We start from the raw sequence: 20,598 nt of genomic DNA on the forward strand, positions 1-20,598 counted from the left end.
AAAAACCATACGGGCTGAAAATGGCTCTCTGTGGTGAAAAGGTAGAGCTTATGTTTGGTCCTTTCATCTTAGACTTTCCAGCCTTTCTCTAACTGGCCACTTGACCCTGGACAGCAAGCATATTTCCCTTCTGATTGGGCATCTGATAGTCAACTAATTCACACTGCCATTATTTGATAATAGTTCAATGAATCCCACTTCTAGAATTTGCATCTTAATAAGAGACTTTTCTAAGTAAAATAAGGAGAAGGAAGAAGAAAAGTGGAAGATGGAGGAGGAAGAAAATTAGTCTTAATACTCAGAATTTTGTATGTACCAGGCAGTGCAAAGGCAACAAATTACTCTACTAGTTTTTTAAGCTTGTGTTATATAGGAAAACAGTTAACCTTGTGAAAATGGAAAGACAATTAAACTGAGGGTGGTATAAGCCAGGGTAATAGTGGGAACTTTGCTAAACTCCTATTGCAAACACATTACTAATTCACAACTGTGTTTCCTTGAAACAAACAAACAAAAGTTTCACAACTATTTTGGTTCTGTGAATATGAGAAGGAAACTTGAATTCAATAAATATCCTAGAACCACATAAATAATGATGTAATGGTAGCGAGGTTGGGAAGGTAGAAATTTATAGGATAAACTATAGATTTCTTCCTTAGATTGTTTCAAATGTTACAGATAAAAGCCATACATAGAAATAACCCTTTCCCATTAAAAAAAAAAAAAAAAAGGGCATGAAAACAGTGACTTTGATCAAAAATGATTCAGGAAAATCACACTCAGAAATTTTAACAGTATCTTTGATTTATTTTTCTTATAGTATCTCTTTCATGTATGCACAAGAATGCTATATGATCAAATCTGTCTCTAAATAAATCTCAAAGAGCTCTTTTAATGTGAAAAAAAAAATGTTGGTAGCAAGGAAGCACGGTCCTAGTTTGATTGGCAGCTTTTTTTCCCTTTCTTGGTGGTACATAAAGTAATGGTGCGGTCATCAAAAGCATCTTGGATTCAATGCGATAAATATACAGCTGGTCAGAGATGTTAATAAGAGTCTCTGCAGAGAAAAGAAAATTAAAATCTAACAGAAGAGTGGGTTTGAAGAAGTGTGAGGGGTTTGTGGGACTTCAAGAAGGGCCAGGATGGGGAGGACCCAGTGGAAAGGATTGCATTTGATAACTGGGAGGTCATTGTTGAATTCTAGGATTCTCTTGGTGGGTTTTCTTGCGTTCAGTTCATTTGCTTTGATCTACAGGTATTTTCAAGAGCCAGGCACCCTACTTGAGATACAAAAGGAAAGACTTAACAACCTCTATTCCCAATTAGCACACAGTTCAGAAGGGAGGACAACATACAAAATCCTGATTACAAAATACTAAGTTAGTTGTTTCAAGTTCCAGGCATCTATGTCTTTCAATATTTAGCAGTCAGTGTATATGGTGGTGGTAGTGGGGGAGGGGGTGGACGAGTCCTGTAGGAGCAAACAGGAAGAACCAAGTAAGCCTACCTGGGACAGAAGGGAAGAGGGTGTCGCCAAGAAGGCCATGTGAGAGCTGAGGCTCCAAGGATATTGAAGAGTTTGTCAGGAGAATTTTCAGGTAGAGAAAAGGATGAGAGGGCTGGGGGCTCCTTGCAGTTTCTTGGCACCTACAAACCTGGGGGCCTTGGTAGGGGAGAGTAGGGTGGATTAGTCAGAGATGGCCAGAATCTTTCTTCCAGCATTGATTATCTTTAGTTCTTATTATTTTACAGCTATATACTGACTTAGCAATTTTGACATTATTTTTTGACTTCTTGTAATGGAAAATGAAGAGTTAGCTTAATTGCACGACCTATTCCAACACACACACACACACACACACACACTTCCCATTGTCTAAATTTGTTTTCATCAAATTTTTGGTTAAATCTATTCTCCTACTGCCGTTTCCTCCTTGATATGTCCTTTACTTTCCTCCTGGGTTGGATCCTCTGTTCCCTGGATCTTACCTCTTCCTCTTTTGGGTTCCTCCCTTTTGTGGGAGGAGCACATACTGGAAAGGAGCAAGAGAGGTAAAATTGTTGATGCCTTGGATGTGTGAAAAGGTCTTTATTCAATTCTTTAACCTGTACATTAGATTAATATCTTGGCTTAGTATAAAGTTCTAGTTGAAAATAATTTCCACGCAAATTTGGACACCATTGCTGCTTTGTCTTCTAGCTTCTAGTGCATCTGTCAAGAAGTTTGATTCGTTCACTTAGAAAATGGATATTGAGTCCTCACTTCTTTCCAGATTTGGTTCTAGGTGCTGGGAAATTGCAGTGAACAAAACAGACAGAAAAGAAGATAAATAAATGAAGTCAAGTGATGAGTGCTAAGTAGAAAAAAAGAGCAGCAAGTATGTGCATGGAGTGTGTGCATGTGTGCGTGTGTGCATGTGTGTGTGCGCGCGTGTATGTGTGTGTGTGCGCATGTGTTTGCGCGTTTGTGTGTGCATGTGTGTGCATGTGTGCGTGTGCGTGTGTGGGCGCGCGCGCGCGTGTGTGTACACAGAGAATATTTTCCCTTGTGGTTTGATGATGACCAATCTTATTCTTAGTCCTTTGTATTTTTTTTTTTGTCCAGGTCTTTTTTCATTTGTTCTTCTGGGCTCTTAGCAGGCCTTTTGGTCTGAAAACTCATATTCTTTAGGTCTTAGAAATTTTCATTTCTCGTCCTTTCTTCCCTTCCTTTCTCTCTTTGGAATAACGTCCTCTCCAGTGTTTTCTCTTTCAAAAACTCCTAATGGTTGGATATGGAGCTTCCAGGATCAATCTTCTAATTCTTACATCTTTTCTAGCCTATTGTCCATCCATCTCTTTGATTTTTGGTCTATTCTAGGATAGCTACTTAGGCAATTCTTTTGGATTTTTTGTGGCTTTCATATTTTTAATTTCTGTGAGCTCCATGCTATCCTTTCTTTTTATTGCATGCTGTTCTTGTTTCATGAATGCGGTAATTTTTTTCTTGTCAGGTCAAGTGGTTATTGCTTTTGGAGGTTTATTTCTGCTTCCTGCTTTGTCCTAGTTTTCTCCCACATGCTTTTCCTCCATTCGTTTTGGTTAGTCTTTCATATTGAAGACTTTTCATAAATATTTGGATAATCCTGGACCATCTTAAATGTAAACAGGGGTAAAAAAAACATAGAAGGAGCTTTCTCTTGGCTTATCTTTATCTGCTGGTCTTTTCTCTGTTACTGTTCGTTCTTTCCGAGAAGATTCTACAAATTCTTATTTTCATGTTGGGGTGGGGTAGTGGAGTGTGCATCCAGCTGCTAGAATTCAGGAAGTGGGCTTTGGGGTGGGTTAGGTGGTCATACTATATGCAATATTCAGCCATGCTCTTTTCAGCCCCAACTTCTCTTCTGCCCTCAGCTGGGCTCCTTGAATCCCGACTTTATTCGCTTAATCTCTAGAGATTAAGTTGGCTTCTCTTATGCATGTTGTGGGAAGATATTTGGTAGTCACATGGAGTGGCAGCTAAGTACTCTTTAAATATATCTTCTAGCAAATTCCAGCCCAGCACCTCACTCCATCTTGACTCTTTGAGGCCTGAGGCTTTGTGAGGTTCTGCAGGACAAAGGGCTTAGTTCTTATCTAGATCCTTCTCTTTAGCTACTTTGGTTTCTACTTCCTCCATTCTTTTGGGACTTCTCACTCCTCTGCTGCCCTTTAGGGGGCGAAGGCCCACAGACTTCTGTGTTCAGTGTGCCAAGCTGAACTAGCTGTGAACTAGTGGTGCATCCATCGAGGGATTGTGCACAGGGAAGTTATTAACTATCCCCAGGGGCAGGGCGGAGGGAGATCCACTGGAAGGAAAAATGCAGACAGAGGATGCTAGTCTATTAGAGGGGTGAGGCAAGAGATGATGAGTATTGGAGCTAGCTGTGGCAGAAGGGGAAGGAGGGAGAAAATATCAGGGAAGTAGGATGAAAAGGGTCTTAGGAGTAAAGGAGAGGGAAGAATCCTGGATGCCACCCTCAGTTTTTGACCTACGTGGTGGGGTGGCTGGTAGCCCTTTGCTGAGACAAATAAAAATAAAAGCATAGTAAGAGGAGACGGCTGGGTGAGGATGGGTTCAGTCTGAGGAAGTGTGAGAAACCCAAGGGACTTCCAGATGGAAATATCCAGCAGGCAGATGGATCTAAGGGTGTGAAGCGCAGACAACGCATCTGGTTGTCTATCCTTCCCAATTCTGTGATCGCTGAAGCCAGCCGCAGGAATGAGATCATCAGCTAGCGAGTAAGGAGGACGGAAGAGAGGAGAGCTGAGGACAGTGGACCACACAGAGATAAAAGGGATAGTCTCTGGCCTCCAGGAGCGAGATAAATAAGGGAGTGGAACCAAGTGACCACGAGCCCTGGCCTTTCACGCTAGCAGAGTAAAATGGCGGCCATTCAGGCTCTGATGTCAACCAGCAGCCTCTGAGCCCTAGAGTCCCCAAGAGCCCTTTATCCAGGCTCAGCAGCTGCCATCCCTAAGCCTCAGAGAAGACTCTGTCTCCCTGCAGCTGCTCAAGGACAGCTGATGGGGATCCCCTCGGGTTTCCTGCCCCTGGAGCACAGGATCAAAGAGAGTCGATGGTGGCAATTTTGCCTCTGCCTCAAGGTCATACAGAAGTCAGGTACTGGGCATCCTTACCTTTCTCCCACAGGCACACGCATCAGCTCTGAGGTCCAGCTATGGAAGGCCCATCTTAACGTTCTTAAGTGGAAGTGTCAGAATGAGTGGCTAGCTTCATGTCTGACACCTAGAAAGGACTTACCTAGGAGTCTCCTGGCTTTATCTACCTGGGCAGCCCTGTCCAGATGTAAATATAAGCAGAGCAACCTTGATTGCTTGCTTGCCAGTGCATCCGTCACCAAATGTGTACAAGTTTTGAGATGGGAACACACTGTGCCCGTTTAACAGATGAGGAAACTGGAGCCCAAAGAGGTTAGGTGACTTGCCTGAAGAGGATTCTGCATATGTCTATACTGGGCACACTTCCTGGTTAGAACCCTGAATTTATGCTACCCATTGACCATGTCCCTGTCCTATGAGAGCCCACCCCCAAACTTGCCACACCTCAGCTGGTGGTGATGGTGATGGTGATCATGATGGTGTGTGTGTGTGTGTGTGTGTGTGTGAGAGAGAGAGAGAGAGACGTGCCTTTCCTTGTTCCTGAGTCCTCCTAGACTGTTCTCAAGAGACCACAGGAATTCTGATGAATTAATCTCATCACTTTATCAAGGAGGCACTTATAAAAATTACAAGGCCGCCCGCCTGGCTTTGCTGGCAGCTAGCCGCTGGGGCCATAAAACAAATTGAAAGGAACAAAAATAAATAAATAAAATTAGAAATCTCTCTCTCTCTCTCTCTCTCTCTCTCTCTCTCTCTCTCTCTCTCTCTCTCTCTCTCTCTCTCTCTCTCTCTCTCTCTCTCTCTCTCTCTCTCTCTCTCTCTCTCTCTCTCTCTCTCTCACACACACACACACACACACACAGGGTCACGAACATGGCTTGAATTCTTGTTGTTAAGCTCAGGCCTCTTGTCCTGGAAGAGCACCAGTGCCAAATCAGCAGACACTTATTGACCCCCTGCTGGAACCACAACCAGAGAAACCTGGGGCCCATCTTCCTTTGAGGGATGGCAGGCTGGCCATGCAGCTGAGACCGGGGAATGTGAAAAATTAGCAGCATGCTGGTGGCATCCCGAAGCAGCACGAGTTACTGTGTCATCTGAAGGCAGGGCCACGGTGGGCCCTGTGAGCTCACTGCAGTGGTTCAAGGCAGAGATGCCTGGGTTCAAGTCCTTGCTCTGCCTCATCCTGATTCTGCTCACCTTCCTCATTTGTAAGATGGAGAGAAAGATGTTTACTTGCCTCCAGGGTTGTTGGGAAAATGAAACGTTCAATATGTGAAAAGCAGAACTGTAGCACTGGTTAGTGTCAGCCTTCAGTGTGCATTGAGCACCTACTGTGTGCCAGGCGCTTGAACTACAGAGAGGAGCTGATCTAGAAGGAGACAGATAGTTGCAATTCAGGCGATGGGGAGAAGAAGGAACACCTACCTAAGTGAGACCTGGAGATGCAGGCAGGCCAGGGAAGAGCTGCAGGAAGCAGAGTGGGCTTGTTCTCAGCAGCTGGAGCACAGGCCTGGAAGCCTGGAAGCCTGGATCATTGAGTTCCAGGAACTGATCAATATGTAGAACAATGGAGAGGTTGAGGCTGGAGACAGAGGGGTGGGGTAGGGCAGGGGCAGGGGCCAGATTCTACTGAGCCTTCTAAGCCAGCATAGTCTTGGGCAAATTAATTCATGTGTGAGTTTTCCTCCTTTCTATTTACCTTTTTAATTTTACCATGCTTTTGCAAATATTGAAATTATTTCCCAAGAAGACACATTAGCCAGCGTGACCTAAGAAATGGTTGGGGTTAGGTGATAGAAGGGAGGGGCACACAGAACGTTTATCCCTTCCCTTCCTGCCCCCACCAATCCTCCAGCACAGAGGTTGACCTCCAGCTCTGCTCACTGCAGGAAACGGGTCCGGAAAAGGTTCGGGCCCGCTGGACCTCAGAGAGTGAGAAACAGGGCAAACAAGGCACCCCGGGCAAACCAACTTCTGCAGTCCGCAGTTTGCTCACCAGTAGGAAAAGGGGATGTGAGTTCTCAGGACGCACTCGGGCACCTTGTCATGGGGGCTCAGTAGTTTCATTACTTCAAAGCACCTTGTCAGTGGTGGGACCTGGTTCATGCTCGTTCTCAGAAAATCCGCAAGTAAATGGTTGCCATATACCACGTGGGGAGACTGAGGTGCAGGGAAGCCTGAGGCCAGCCCTTCCCAGACTGCCCCGAGGCCACCTCGGCTGCTGCTCTTTACAACTTAAAGGGCTTTTGCAGACATGGTCTTGCTTAATCCTTAATCCCTCAGTTCATAGATACCACACTCTGCGGATGAGGAAACTGAGACTTGGTGAGAGGAAAGTGATTTCCTCTCAGCAGAACCAGGGGGCCCAGACCTCTGCAGTGGGTTCTGAGAGGGTTCTCCCACGAGCTGGGGGCCCCAGGCTGGAGGGCAGAGGGGCCGGTGATCTGCCCCGATGTTTTAGGCGGCACAGGGGGTGTTTTTTTCCTGGAATAAAATGCCAGCTCAGCGAGTTTTGGTGTCCCAGCCCAGTGGTGGCTGCCAGACTGTGGGTGGCTGTTCCTCAAAGCTGTGCCTCCCTGGCCTACCCAGACCTCGTGACCTGGGATGTCTGTACTTATGAGACCTGGAAACGTGTTGACAAACACCTCAGAGCACCTGCTCTGGGAACCACTGCTCTGTGGGAACCTCGGGGTGAGGGGCAGTGAAGGTCTGGCGGGTTAATCCCCATCCAGCCTTTGGCTGGTGGGGGGTGCGGGTCCTGGATGGCACCTGGCAACCCTGTCTGTGTCTGGTTACAGGGAACATCGAGTACAGCTGCCCGGCCACCAACGAGTGTGAGATCACAAAACGGAGGCGCAAATCCTGCCAGGCCTGCCGCTTCATGAAATGCCTCAAAGTGGGGATGCTGAAGGAAGGTAAGAGGCCCCGCCCACCCACGCTGGGGCTTCACCCAGTCCAGGCGTCCTAGAAGAGGCCCTTCTTCTCACTGGGAGTCTCAGACGCCTGGGAGAATACCCACAAGCTGCGGACCTTCTCCCGGCCAGTGCACATGCACGTGATTCCAGGCTTCCACGGACCCTAGATGTCCCTCCATGCACCCCAGGTTAAGACCCTGCCCCTTGGGGTGCCTATATTTCCCTCTCACATACCCTGCAAGCCGGTTTGCAGCCTTCAGCTCCCGCCTAGTTCTCCACATTTAAAGGAGACACTGGGTGTCAGGAAGGCAGGAACTGGAAGCTCTTCATTGAGGACCCCACACGGGCCCTAGAAAGCTGGCTTGGCACTCTGCAGAAGGCCCTCCTTTGCGGGCAAGCCCCCTTCACCCTGGAAGGAGCAGGCTTGAGATGCTTATTTACCTCTCGGGAGCCCTTGGAGTTTGGGGGTGCAAAGATCAGAGACATTAAGGCCCAGAATGACACATAATGCATCCTTCACTGCGAAGGACAGCCTCTGCTTCCTGGTGGCAGGTGGACAGGACTTTGCGGTCACCTTGAGGATGTTTTCCACCTTCCCTGTTCCCGCCTCCTCGTCATCTCACTTCCTTTGGCTTCTCTTTTTTCCTCCAGAGCTGTGCCATACGCCATGGCAGCATGAGCCACAGGTTCTGAGTATAAAGGACATGTCGGATTTCGAAGACTTATTAGGATAAAAAGGAGTGTCAAATAGTGTAGTAATGATTTTGAAAAAAAGGATTGCATGTTGAGGTGATAATATTCTGGATGTATTGGGTTAAACGCGTTATGGCATTAATAGCACATGCTTCTTTTTACCTTCTTCAGTGTGGTACACGTGTAAAATGACGTGTGGGTCTCATCAGCTGGACAACACTAGGTCTCCTCATCAGCTTCCCTGTTGATTAGCTCAGGTTGATGACCTTTGTGGAGTGCCATTTTGGGGGAATGGGTATGGTGTGTGTGTGTGTGTGTGTGTGTGTGTGTGTGTGTGTGTGCGCGCGTGTGTGTGTTCACATGTGTTTCTCCCCTTCCCCAACTCTTAAGAAGAGCCCTGGAAATCCTTACAGACCAGCTTTTGTGATTCTAGGCCCTGAGATCCTTCCAGAAATGGGAGGAGGCAGGAGGAGAGGCGTGTGATGATGGGATGATCTGGGAGGGGCTGGGAGAGAAAAGGAAGTGACGATGGACCGGCATGCCGTCCTTCACCGAGAGGGGTTCCTGAAAGCCCAGCCCGGCCTTCAAGACCCCCGGAGTCACCCCTCCCATCCTCCTTTCCTGGTGCCCAAATTTAAGATGCTCTGTCAAGTGACTTGGACTTTCCTATGTCCTGGAAATCAGAGGCTCCCTCCCTCCATTTTCCAGTTCAAGTCCCCCTTCTTCGCCTCGGCTCAGCCCAGTGTCTGTACCTGTAAAACTAGCTCTTAAAGTGAACCCACCTACTCCTATGTCTACACAGCACATTGGCTTTTTAACTATATTTCTCATTAGTCACTTCTTATAAGTCCTTTGAGATGGAGAAGGCCAGCCAGCTACTTCCCAGGGGAATCAAATGAAGAAATAGCCCTCTGATTAAAAATGGGCTTTATTGGATCTGCCGAAAGACTGTGTTGGTTCATTTTGACTCTACACAATTTTGGTCTTACCCCTGGATAGAGCATGACCCGAGCTATTGTCTGAACTAGGTCCCCTGACTCTCTCACCAGACTCTTTCTGCTCCTCCAGAACATCCTGGGGTGACAGCTGAGGACGCTAGGCAGAAAGGCCCTCAGAAGCATGCTTTAGGCTGGTCTCTTGCTGCTGAGAACCAACCCAAGGGTGTTTAAGCCTCAGAGAGGCTCCTTGCTCTCGAGTCTGTGAGGACGGGGGCTGCTACCTTGCTCTGGGAAGCTGGCTGTGAGGACACTGGGTCAAGCTGGGGGCCAGCTGTCCAACAGCCTTTCCTGTATGGAGCATGTGGCCTCTCTGCTTACTTTACAGCATCTGAGGAACTTAGGACGAAAGGAAGCTGCATTGCTATTAATATACTCCTGGATTTTAATGGTGACAAAACTGAGTCCTGCAGAGTTTGGGGTGAGATGACTCTTCCACTCTCAGTCATATGCTGGTTTGAGAAGAGCTGGGGCCAGAACCTGGAGCTTCTTGGTGTTCCGTGCGGTGCCTGCCCCCCATGGCAAAAGTCAGGGATGAGTAAGGCTTCCGACAGCAGGCCGCCTTGCCATCCCCTCCACCTACACCCCCCTCACTTCCCCCCACATACACGGTACCCCAGACTATGAGCTAAAGAATAAGGGAGGGAGAGGAGAGATGAAAAAAAGTGGAGGTCGCCACTCGGAACCCCTGGAGCTTCTTGCAACACTGAAGAGCCCCTTTAGGGACTACCTAGTGGGGGTGCTTCCTAGTGCCTAACCCCAGAAAAGAAATGATGAGGGGTAGCCACTGATGGCAGAGAAGCCGGTGGCCAAGTACACAGCAGCCTAGGTACCCGGCCATCCAGTTAAGAGAAGCAGGAAGGATGCTGAGTGTCCTGGGATGATGGTGTGGGGCCACTGGGGGACGCTGCCTCAGGGGGAAAGGCAGTGCAGGGTGGGCGCCAGCCTTGTCCAACTCCTGTGTAAATAGCCCTGTGGCTGGCCCAGGTTGTGGGATGTGGGGCAGGGCACAGTGTGGCCTTTAAGCAGGGTGGCAGGCAGCCTGTGTGATCTGATGCTGTTGGTAGGAGTGGGCAGATGTGCTGAGGTAAACGTCCCGGAGAGGCTCTTTCAGGAGCTCCACCTAGAGGAGGAGCCACCATAACACTCCCCCCACCCCCACCCCCGCATCCCAGGGCTGGAAGTTTTAAATTCAAAGGGAAAAAATGTGACACAAAGGCTCCCAGTGTGGACAAAGCAGAGCGCCTCCATTTGTTTCTGTCCCTGCAGTACAGAACCTGTGCGAGACAGGGGCTCCTGGCAGCTACCCTGGCTCTTGATTTTGTTTGGGTGTCCCCCGCTCTTGTGCAGGAGCCCAGGCCCCCGGGACCAGCATGGGCTCCCTGCCTCCCTCTGTCTCCCCCCCTCTTGTTCTGTTCTGACTCTGAAAGGCAAACCCTCAGCCTCCCCAGGGCTGCTCCCTCTTTAAGTTTCCTCAATGGGCCTCAGACATGGGGGAGCCAGGGGTTGGTGTCCCTCCCCTGCTGAGGAGGGGGACGAGGGGCTGGAGAAGGGGAGAATGTGGATGCCAGCCTTCCCTTCCTCCCCATCTCACCTATACATCTGAACACTGTTTTCTTTCTATCCAGCAGCTCCGGATGTCTTTTACGGTTTTTCCTTTCTTAAGTAAAGTAACTTGAGAGACCACAGCATGATTTAGGGGGCCCAGCAACTGCTGGGGAAGAGAAGAGGTCAGACATATGGCTTCCTTTGGCTCCGTCTCGACCTCAAGGCCGCTGTTGGCTCTGGAATTGACTGTGGAATGCAGGCAATGGCCAAGGGTCTATCTTGCTTTAAGCAACCCGAATATATGAAAACCTCTATTTTCAGGGGGTGGGGATGGGGGGAGTGATTATTCTCTTTATAAAGAATTGAATACGAAATCTGCCCTGGGTTGGGAGCTGCCCGTATCCTCCTGGCTCTGGCTCTGAGGTATTGTTGCTGTGTCTGACTCTCACATACGCTCCTGGGCCTCTGTTTCTTCACGCGTAGAGCAGGAGCGTTGAAACCCGCTCTCTATCAGCGGGTCAAGACGGAGACCCGATGGGACGACTCCTTCCTCGCTGAAATGCACTGTGGGACTGATCGCTTTAAGATGTCAGCTTTCTGGGCATGTTAAAATAGTCTTTGATTCGAAGATGGTCTCCTTTGCACTCAACTTTTCAGCACCCCGCCCATTGTGCGGATTTGCTGGTGGGAATCTTAGAGGTGGCATCTGTCTTGAGTTGCGACCCCCTCCCCGCCCCGCCACCTGTGTGGGGCCTAAACTCAGCATGAGAGGTTCTCCCAGGAAGCCAGTGGAAGAGCTCTCCCCTGACAGCGGGGCTTCACAGACTGGCTAGAGTGTGTGTGTGTGGCCCGTTAGCCTCTGAGCCAGAAGAAAACCGTTTGCTGCATTTCACAGGTGACCCCCACACCCGCATGTCTTTAGTGTGGCTCTGGAGTTTCCACGACTTGTCCCTGCAAACTTCACCTTCTCCTCACCTCACTTCACCTCCCTCTAGCCACCAGCCTCCCGATCCCACTCCATTTCCTCCTCCCCTCAGCCCCTCCCTGCCTGCTCTCCCCCAAGTGTTTTCTAAATGATATTTGATTTCAGTGAAAGCTGGGCTGACATCCATGCAATACGCTCTCCCTCTCTTTGTGCTTGTTGGGAAGGCGGAGGGCTCCTCCAGGGATTCTGGGTAATTGGGTTAGCGGCCAGCTCATGTCAGGAAATTAAAAGGAGGCCCTGATCAGGTTCCCGCTGCCTGGGATTTAATGGCTGTGTATTTATAGAGTATTCTGCCTGTAGCCCATGCCAGAAATACCACTTTTCTGTCCCTGTGAATGAAGAAAGAGGATGAGAGATGGCTTCCCTTTAAAAATTCGTTTTCCTTTCCTAACTACATTAGTGCTCTGAAACAAACCAACTCTCCCGCACTTCAGAAAATAGCTTTGAACTGGTGCTCAAGAACTCCAATGCATGTTTGTGTCCCCCAGACCACCTTTCATCCTACATGCACACACAGACACACACATGCATGCTCACACGCACATGTCTGATGGCTCACACGATCATCCCATGTGGCCTGAAGCCTCTGGGTCACTCAGGCACGAAGACCTGATGACCTCTGGTTGGGGAAGTGTTGATTGAATTAAGTCAAGGAGATGATCTTATCTGTGCTGAGTCCTTATTACTGTTCATTCAGGGCTTTTTGTGAATGGAAGCCAATAACAGCTTAAGTGATCCTACGGACCCGGTAAAACCTCAGCATCATCGCCTATCAGCTTCTTGGGTGCTTTACTTAAACCTCTCTAAGCCTCCCCTTCCTCTGTAAAATGGGAATAATAATAGTGGCCATTTTCATCTGGCTGCCACTTTACGAGAAAGTCCCTAGAGTTGTACCACCAAGCAGGATGTTGGTCACTCATCCGAGATCGATACTCTTCATCATGTTACAAAATTGGTTTGCTTCTGTGATCCCGAAGGCAGTTTTCAATCGCCCATAGCCGCTCTCCCCACTCCTTGATGATCTTGCTTCATATTTTCCTGAAAAAATAGAAACAGCCGAGTGGGGAATTTCTTACTCTTCTGCTATCGAATCCACAAACCTACCAGCTTGTTTTCTGCCTTCGACTCTTAGAGATAGCTCTGCTCCTATCAGAAGCCATTTTCCCCACCTGTACTCTGAATCTCTCATTCTTTTTTATTATTATTTTTATTTTTCAATTACAGTTGGCATTCAAAATTCTTTTATATTAGTTTCAGGTATATGGCATAGTGGTTAGACATTTATATAATTTATGACGTGATCCTTCCAATTTGTCTAGTACCCACCTGGCACTATACACAGTTATTACAATATTATTGACTGTATTCCCTATGCTGTACTTAACATCCCATGACTATTTTATAACTACCAATTTGTGCTTCTGAATCACTTCATATTTTTCGCCCAGCCCAGACTCTCCTTTTTCTTTATCAAGGACTTTACTCATATAGTACCATCTCCGCTTCCAGCATCATCAGACTCTTCCTCTCTGTGGGCTCATTTGCATCGACACACAAACTTTTGTTCTTGCATTATAAAAACAAAATTAAATTTAAAAAACGCACAACTGTATTTTGACCCTTCATCTCCATCTAGCTACTGCTACATTACCATGCTTCCTTTTTCAACAAATCTTCCCCAAAAGAGTTCACAGCACTTAACTATATTGGCTTCCTCTACATTACCATGCTTCCTTTTTCAACAAAACTTCCCAAAAAGAGTTCACAGCACTTAACTATATTGGCTTCCTTACCCCATCCACTTTTTCTTTTATTTAAAAAAAAAAACTTCTTTAAAAAGTAAACATTGAATAGATCCAGAAAAATATTTATAGTACTGCATATTATAATAGTTAGGATAAAGCTAAACTTCTATTTAAAAAAAAAAAGAGAGAGAGAGAGAGAAACTCCTTTTCTCCCTCAAAACAAAACAAAAAACTCAGAAGTTTAAGCAGGGTATAAGTTTAGTTCTCTCTCATCTCATATAACAGTCCAACGGTCATAGGTATTCCAGGACTGGTTGGCAGCTTTGCATCCTTAGCAAATGACATACATTTGTGGACCCGGTCCTTTCCATCTCCTACACAGTCAGAAGGAAGAAAAGCCTATGCCAGATCCTTTGAAGGGTGGGACCCAGAAGTGGCACATGGATCTTCCATTCACCATCCATTGGTGGAACCTGGTCATGGCCATGACACTCTGCAAGGAATTCTGGGAACTGTAGTCATTAGCTGAGACACCATGTGCCTAGCTAAAACTGTTGATATGGAAGAACGGAATAGCATATTTTAGAAGACAGGCATTATTAGTTGCCAAAAACACATGTGAAGTGTGAAGAATACCGGTACCTTCCATCCTATGTAAGAAAAAGAAAATCGTCCTCTGTGTCCTTCCCCATTTTCATTACCTTCAGAGGTAACCATTATCCCCATTTTTGTTACCCTCAGAGGTAACTATTATTCTGATTTTGCAATTTTAACCTTGACTTTTTTTATAATTTATTTTATCACGTATTTGTATCTTTAATGATATCATGTTTTTTAGTTTTAAGTGAAATTATACTGTACACATTTTGCATGTGGTTATTTTAGTCAATATGTCTGAGATGAATGCTTTTTGTTGCATGGTGCTCTCTTCACTTATTTTCATGTATGTAATACAGGCGTCAACCAGATAGTAAATGTTTTAGGTTGTGGGCCAAAAGGCTCTGTCTTAACTACCTAATTGTGCTGTCGTAATGCGAAAGCAGCCACAGACAATACGTAAGTGAATGAGCTATGTGCTGATGAAACAGGCAGAGAGCTGAGTTTGTGTCACGGACCTGAGTTTGCAAACTCCTGCTATACAGTATCATCATATGAGTTTCGTAAAGTCTATTTAGCCTCTCTACTGCTGATGGACATTTGGGCTTCTGGGTTTTTGCTATTACGAACAGTGCTGTGCACAATGTTTCTTACTGTACACACGTAAGGACTTACAGACCTGGGAGTGGAAGTGTCAGGTGTGTATATCTTCAGCTTTAAGAGATGATGTTAAACTATTTACCGTTTCGTGTTTAAATGTTTTGGTTGCTCCGTATCTTCACCACTTTTAAGTTTTTGCTAGTGTGTGTAAAGCGGTGTCTTATATTGCTTTGACATGTGTTTTCTCAACTATGAGATATGCATATTTCATGTTTATTAGCCTCTTAGGATTCCTTTACTGTGAGGTACTTGTCTTAGACTTCTCCCTATTTTTCTACTTTATTTTTTTATCATTGGTCACAGAAATCTTCATATGTTCTTGTCACTTTGGTAGTCATTTTTCAGTTGTCAGTGTCATAAAAGTCTTGTTTGTCACTTCTTTCTCTTTGTGGAGTCTTTTGATGAACAAAAGTAATTTTAATACATTGAATTTATCCATCTTTTCCTTTACGGTTTGCACTTTTATGTCATTAAAAAAATCTTCTCCTAACCTGCTATTGTAAAGATGTTTTCTTAATCTGCCTTGCCTGTTTAGGCCTTTGATCCTGCCGGAATTGAGTTTTGAGCACGATGAGGTGGTCACCCTAGGTCTGCTCCAGTCATGCTTCATTCCTGACCACACCCTGAGCCTGCCCTCCACAGCCCCTGAGGTGTCAAACCTGGTACTTCTCTGTTTTCCTCTTGCTTGGCCTCTCAGCAGCACTCCAAAAAGGTAGCCAGCGTCCTTATACCCCTTTTCTCTTCGCTTCTCTGACATCCTGCTTGCCTTCCCTCTCTAAAAATCAGTCTTTTTAGTCTTCTTTGCAAACTCCTCCTCTTTCTTCCTGACCTTTATATTTTGGTATTCTCCCGGGCTTGGAACCAAGGCCTTCTTCTTCACCTGTACTCTGCAGGTGATCTCTTCTATACCCAAGACGAGATAGAGATGACCCTCGATTTCAGATCTCCAGTTCCAACTCCCTTCCTGCATTTAAGATTCCAGTATCTAACTGCCCTATTGGCATCTCTCCTTGGGTCGCTTATGAGGCATCATAGAGGCAACATGTCTAGAGAGGAACTCTAGATTTGTCCCACCCCTTCCTGCATCACTCGCAGGCTTCCCCATCTCAGGAATGGCACATCTATATACCCATTGCTCAAGCAAAGCCTAGAAGTCATCCCAGACTCACTCCTCCTTAGTCAATGTCCACAGTGTATTTCAGATCTGTCTTCTTCCCTTCATCTCTATGGCCATGACCCTGGGCCAGGGAAGCGCCATCTTTGTCCCAGACCATCACAACAGTTTTCTAACTGGACTTAGGATTCTGCTCTTGGTCCTGTTCATCTGACTCCCACAGCAGTCAGAGTGGCCTTTTAAAAGACTGATACGATTCTGTTGCTTTGCTTTACATTTTTCAGGGACTTTCTGTTGCACTTCAAATAAAATCTAAACACTTTACTCTGGTCTTCAAGACCCTGCATGATCTAACCCCTCCCACCTCTTCAGTGTTCTCTCGTACCATTTTTTCCTCCTGTCTCTCACTCCTATTCACTCTGCTCCGGCCTCACCAGCTTACTTTTGATTCTCAAGCATGACAGATGCTTTCCCACCTTAGGATCTTCAGGCTGTTTCTTTCCTCTGCCTAGAGGGGCCTCCCCATGGCTGGCTCCTCGTCCTCTAGCCTCAACTTAAATGTCATCTCAGAAAGGCCTCTCTTCTCACTTGGTACTTTCTACAGTATCCCCTTATCTACTTCCTTTTTGAATTTCTCCCAGTCTTATTTATTCATTTGTTTGTTTGTGTACTTGTTCACTCAGAAAGCCTCTAACACACTTGTTCTTGATTTAGGGACTTACGAGTCCTTTTGAAATTCCAGTGAAACTCTACCATTAAAAAAAAACCCCTACAAGCAACAACACATAAAATTTTGCGGACAATTTAGGAGTTTCACAGAACCTGTGAAGTCCACCTGAGAGGTTCCTGAAGGCAGCTTAAGACCTGTGGTTGGAGAATCAGACTTTTAGAGGTAGACAAGACCTAAAGAGCCATTCAGGCTCCAGGATGGCAAGTTGCCTTTAGCTGGGTTCTCAGCTCTAGGGTGGAGGGAGTAGCTGCCTAGGGCGCATGATTGAAAGGCTTCTTAGGCAGTGCCTGGGATCAGTAGGCAAGATTGTCATGATTGATTAGCAAGGTCTGCCACAGGCTAGGAAATGGAGGGCAGTAGCATGGCCGACAGCTATTTACCAAGCCTAATCTGGTGCATCTGAGTTTAAATTATTTGCCCAAGGTCACGCAGTTAGTAAATAACAAAGCTGGGTGGAATCCAGGTGGAATCTCATCTGCTTGGTTATGCAAGAATTCCTTCTGAGAAGCCCCTTTCCACTCAGAGTAGATGGCTTGGCCGGTAGCAAAGGCCATAGTCCTTTCTCAAAGGGGAAAAAAAGAGGGCGGGAAAGCAAGGGGAGGCTGGGCTGAAATAATTTTTCCTCATTGAATGTTCTGTTGTGGGGACTTCTTGGCAGCTGGGAATGCACCGATAGCACAGACTTGCCGAAACGTCCTCGGGGTGAGAAGGATGTCCAGGAGAGAGTGGCATGAGGTGGGCAGGAGACTGGAAGCTCGTCCCTCAGCACCACTTTTACCCACCCTGGAGCGGTTGGCTCAAGCCCTGGAATATTGGGTGGCATGTGTGTCCATCCACTCGCTAGGCTCTCTTGGCTTTTGTGGAGTCCACGGTGAGGTGTTCTCCACCATGACGATGTGGCACCAGAGCAACAGACATCCTTTCCTAGGCAGCAAGGCAAGCCCACCTGTCACCCAGAAATCCCTGCAGGACAGGTGGCCGACACGGTCTCGCATATGCCGGGGAGGTGGACGAGTGGTTAGGGCATTCTACTGGGCTGGCAGGCCTGTCAGCATGTGCGCATGATCCACGACCTCTGGACCCTCAGGAGCCCCAGGTATCCACGCCACCCTTGGGTGGTTTTCTCCTCTTCCTGGAGATGAGTCACCTAGAGTTTGGTAGAACTTAGAGGCAAGGAGTCAACCCCCAACCTCTCTGGGAAGAACAAGGGTCGGATAAAAAGTATTGAAAAAAATAGGTTTGGCACGGTGCTCCCCAGATCTGGCAGATAATCAGAATCATTAGAGGAGGTTTGAAAAATTATCTATTCCTGGACATCATCCCAAAGCTGCTGACAAAGAGTAAGTCCTCAAGGTCTGTATAGTTCAAAAGCTTCCAGTGCATTCTATGATCATACAGGACAGATGCTGTCAAGTTCAGGGCAACAGAGATAGGACCGGGAGGTCAAGATTCAGATCTTCCCTCTTGAGATTTCCTGGCTGTGTGACCATGAGCGAGTCCCCTGACCCCTCTAAGCCTCAGTTTTCACGTGGGAAAGTAATAATCTTGTATTCCGCCTTCCTCGACATTGTCGTGCAGGTCGAAGGAGAGGTGGAAACAGCTTTGTAAACCACGAAGCACTGCGCACTCGTGAACCTGCTTACATCATTGATAAGCCAAGGACGTTGAATTTGAGGGAGGGGAGTGGGATTTCCAGGCAAAGGGAAGAGAAGGGTCTTGACCATGAAAACTTTGCAATGTCTAGAGAGACCCCGGCCCTAGACGTGGACAGGAGCTCTGCAGAGAAGCCAGAAGAAGGACACAGGCCCAGAGGCCTTCCCCTCTCTGGCCTTGGCTAAGCCTTTCCTTTGGGAAGAAAAATGTGACAGGGACAGGCCTGGGCCAGGCTCTGGGCCAGGTGCGGGGCTGAGCTTTCCAGAGCTCTCACTGGTTATTTTTAGTGCCTGGGTATAAATGAAAGAAATTTAAACTGCCCCCCACGGCTGCTGCCCTGCACACTCGGCTATTTTTACTTCCGAAAGACTGGGCTGTTGTCCAGCTCAGGGAGGGAAACCGAGAAGAAAGGAGGCGGGTGGAGGGAAGCGAGAATTATTTTACTTCCATTAAGAAAAAAGTCAGAAGCCTGATCTTACTGAGTCAGCAAGTGGACATCTGATCCAGGAACGCAGCGGCCGCCAGCTCTGGGGACTCTGATGTGACCGCGGTGGGTTGGAGAGATCAGCAATGGGACATGGGTTCCTGAGAGGTTTGGGGAGCCTTGCTCCCCTCTTCCCAAGGAGTTTCTGCCCCAGAGGGGTCCTTGCAGCTTCTTTACTGTTTCCTGTGCCCTAAGCTGGGAAGTGGGATTGGACGGACACTGCAGACACAGGGACAGCAGCCCAGTGATGAGACTGGCGGGGGGTTGGGGACGGTGTGACTGCAGCCAAGGGCAGAGGCTCTGTCTTCGGGTTGGGCAGAGGTGACTCCTCCACCCCGTCAGGAGAGTGCCTGTGTGGGAGCTGTGTGCCGTTGGGCACAATATTTAATTTCTCTGAACTTTAGTTTCCTATGGATTTTTAACAGATCTGACCCACGGTAGTTAAAACTAAGGGAAGAAAGCTGGCAATTCAAGCCAGACCTTACCATCTTAGATAGGCAGATAACAGGAAAGAAGTTATTATTAAGTGCCTACCATGTGCCAAGCACTTTGCTATGTGTCACAAATGTTGTTATTTAATTCCGCTAACCTGAGAAAGGTGAAATATTTTTAAAAAATCTTTTAACGGCTTTATTGAGATCTAATCCACCCATTTAAAGCGTACAATTAATGGTTTTAGGTGTATTACATTATTAATGTTTTTTAATCATGGCAAAATTTCTATTTTAAAAACCATTTTTCAGTGCACAATTCAGTGACATATGAAGTATATTCACAATGTTTTGCAACCATTACCGTTGCCCATTTCCAAAACTTTTTATCATCCCAGACAGACACCCTGTAGTCATTAAATAATGACTCCTCGTTCTCCCCTCCCCCACTCCTTGGTAACTTTCAATCTACTTTCTGTCTATTTTACATATTTCTTATAAGGGAAATTATACAACGTCTCCCCTTTTGTGTCCAGCTTATTTCGCTTAGCATAATGTTTTCAGGGTTCACTCTCGTTGTAGCATGTATCAGAACTTTATTCCTTTTTATGACCGAATAATATTTCATTGTAGATATAATATCACATTTCGTTTATCTATTCCTCTGTCAGCAGACGTGTGGATTGCCAACACCTTTTCACTAGTGTGAATAATGCTGCCATGAACAAACTTACAAGTATCTGTTTGAGTTCTTGACTTCAGTATGACTTGCTAGGTCATACAATAATTCTGTTTAGCTTTTTGAGGAACCACCAAGCTGTTTTCCACAATAGTTATACCATATTTCATCTCTACAACTATTTTAAAAATTTTTTTAATTAACCTTTTTATTTTGAGATAATTGTAGATTCTCATGCAGTTTTAAGAAATAAGACAGAGTGATTCCATGTGGGCTTTACTCAGCTTCTCCCAACGGTAACATTTTGCAAAATTATAGGGCAATATCAGAGCCAGAATATTGACTGTACCAGTCAAGATATAGAATGGTTTAAACGGGGAAGTATTTCTTAATATTAATGATGTTAGCTAACATTTATTGAGCACTTACTATGTGCCATCTATAGTATTTTAAGTACTTTACATGTATTAACTTGTTTAATCCTCACAAAAATCCTATGAGGTAAGTACTACTATTATCCCCATTTTACAGGTGCAGAAATTGAGGCACAGAGAAGCAAAAACACTTGCTCTAGGTTACTCAGGTAGTAGCGGGTAGAGTCAGGTCTGACCCTGAACCTAGTACTTTTTCTTCTGTTTTAGCAGCACAGACCTCGCTGGGCCTCCACACAGTTGCTACTCTCAAAATAAACAGCCACCAGGCAAGTGTAGGAAGCCACAGCCAAG

General features: G+C 46.4%; 1 protein-coding gene across 2 annotated transcripts in view; it reads left to right on the forward strand.

The window, feature by feature from the left end:
* Nucleotides 1–20,598, forward strand: part of ESRRB (estrogen related receptor beta) — a 58,404-nt gene that overhangs the window by 15,671 nt on the left and 22,135 nt on the right. The window contains exon 3 of one of the 2 annotated variants that reach the window (XM_006925470.1): nucleotides 7,443–7,559. The exons of the other annotated variant lie outside the window; for it this stretch is intronic. Within the exon in view, the coding sequence (XP_006925532.1) occupies nucleotides 7,443–7,559 (117 nt within the window). The remainder of the gene's footprint in view (nucleotides 1–7,442; nucleotides 7,560–20,598) is intronic. 2 annotated transcript variants of the gene reach the window in all.

Source organism: Pteropus alecto, unplaced genomic scaffold (genome assembly GCF_000325575.1).
Source record: "Pteropus alecto unplaced genomic scaffold, ASM32557v1 scaffold8, whole genome shotgun sequence".
Lineage (NCBI taxonomy): Eukaryota > Metazoa > Chordata > Mammalia > Chiroptera > Pteropodidae > Pteropus > Pteropus alecto.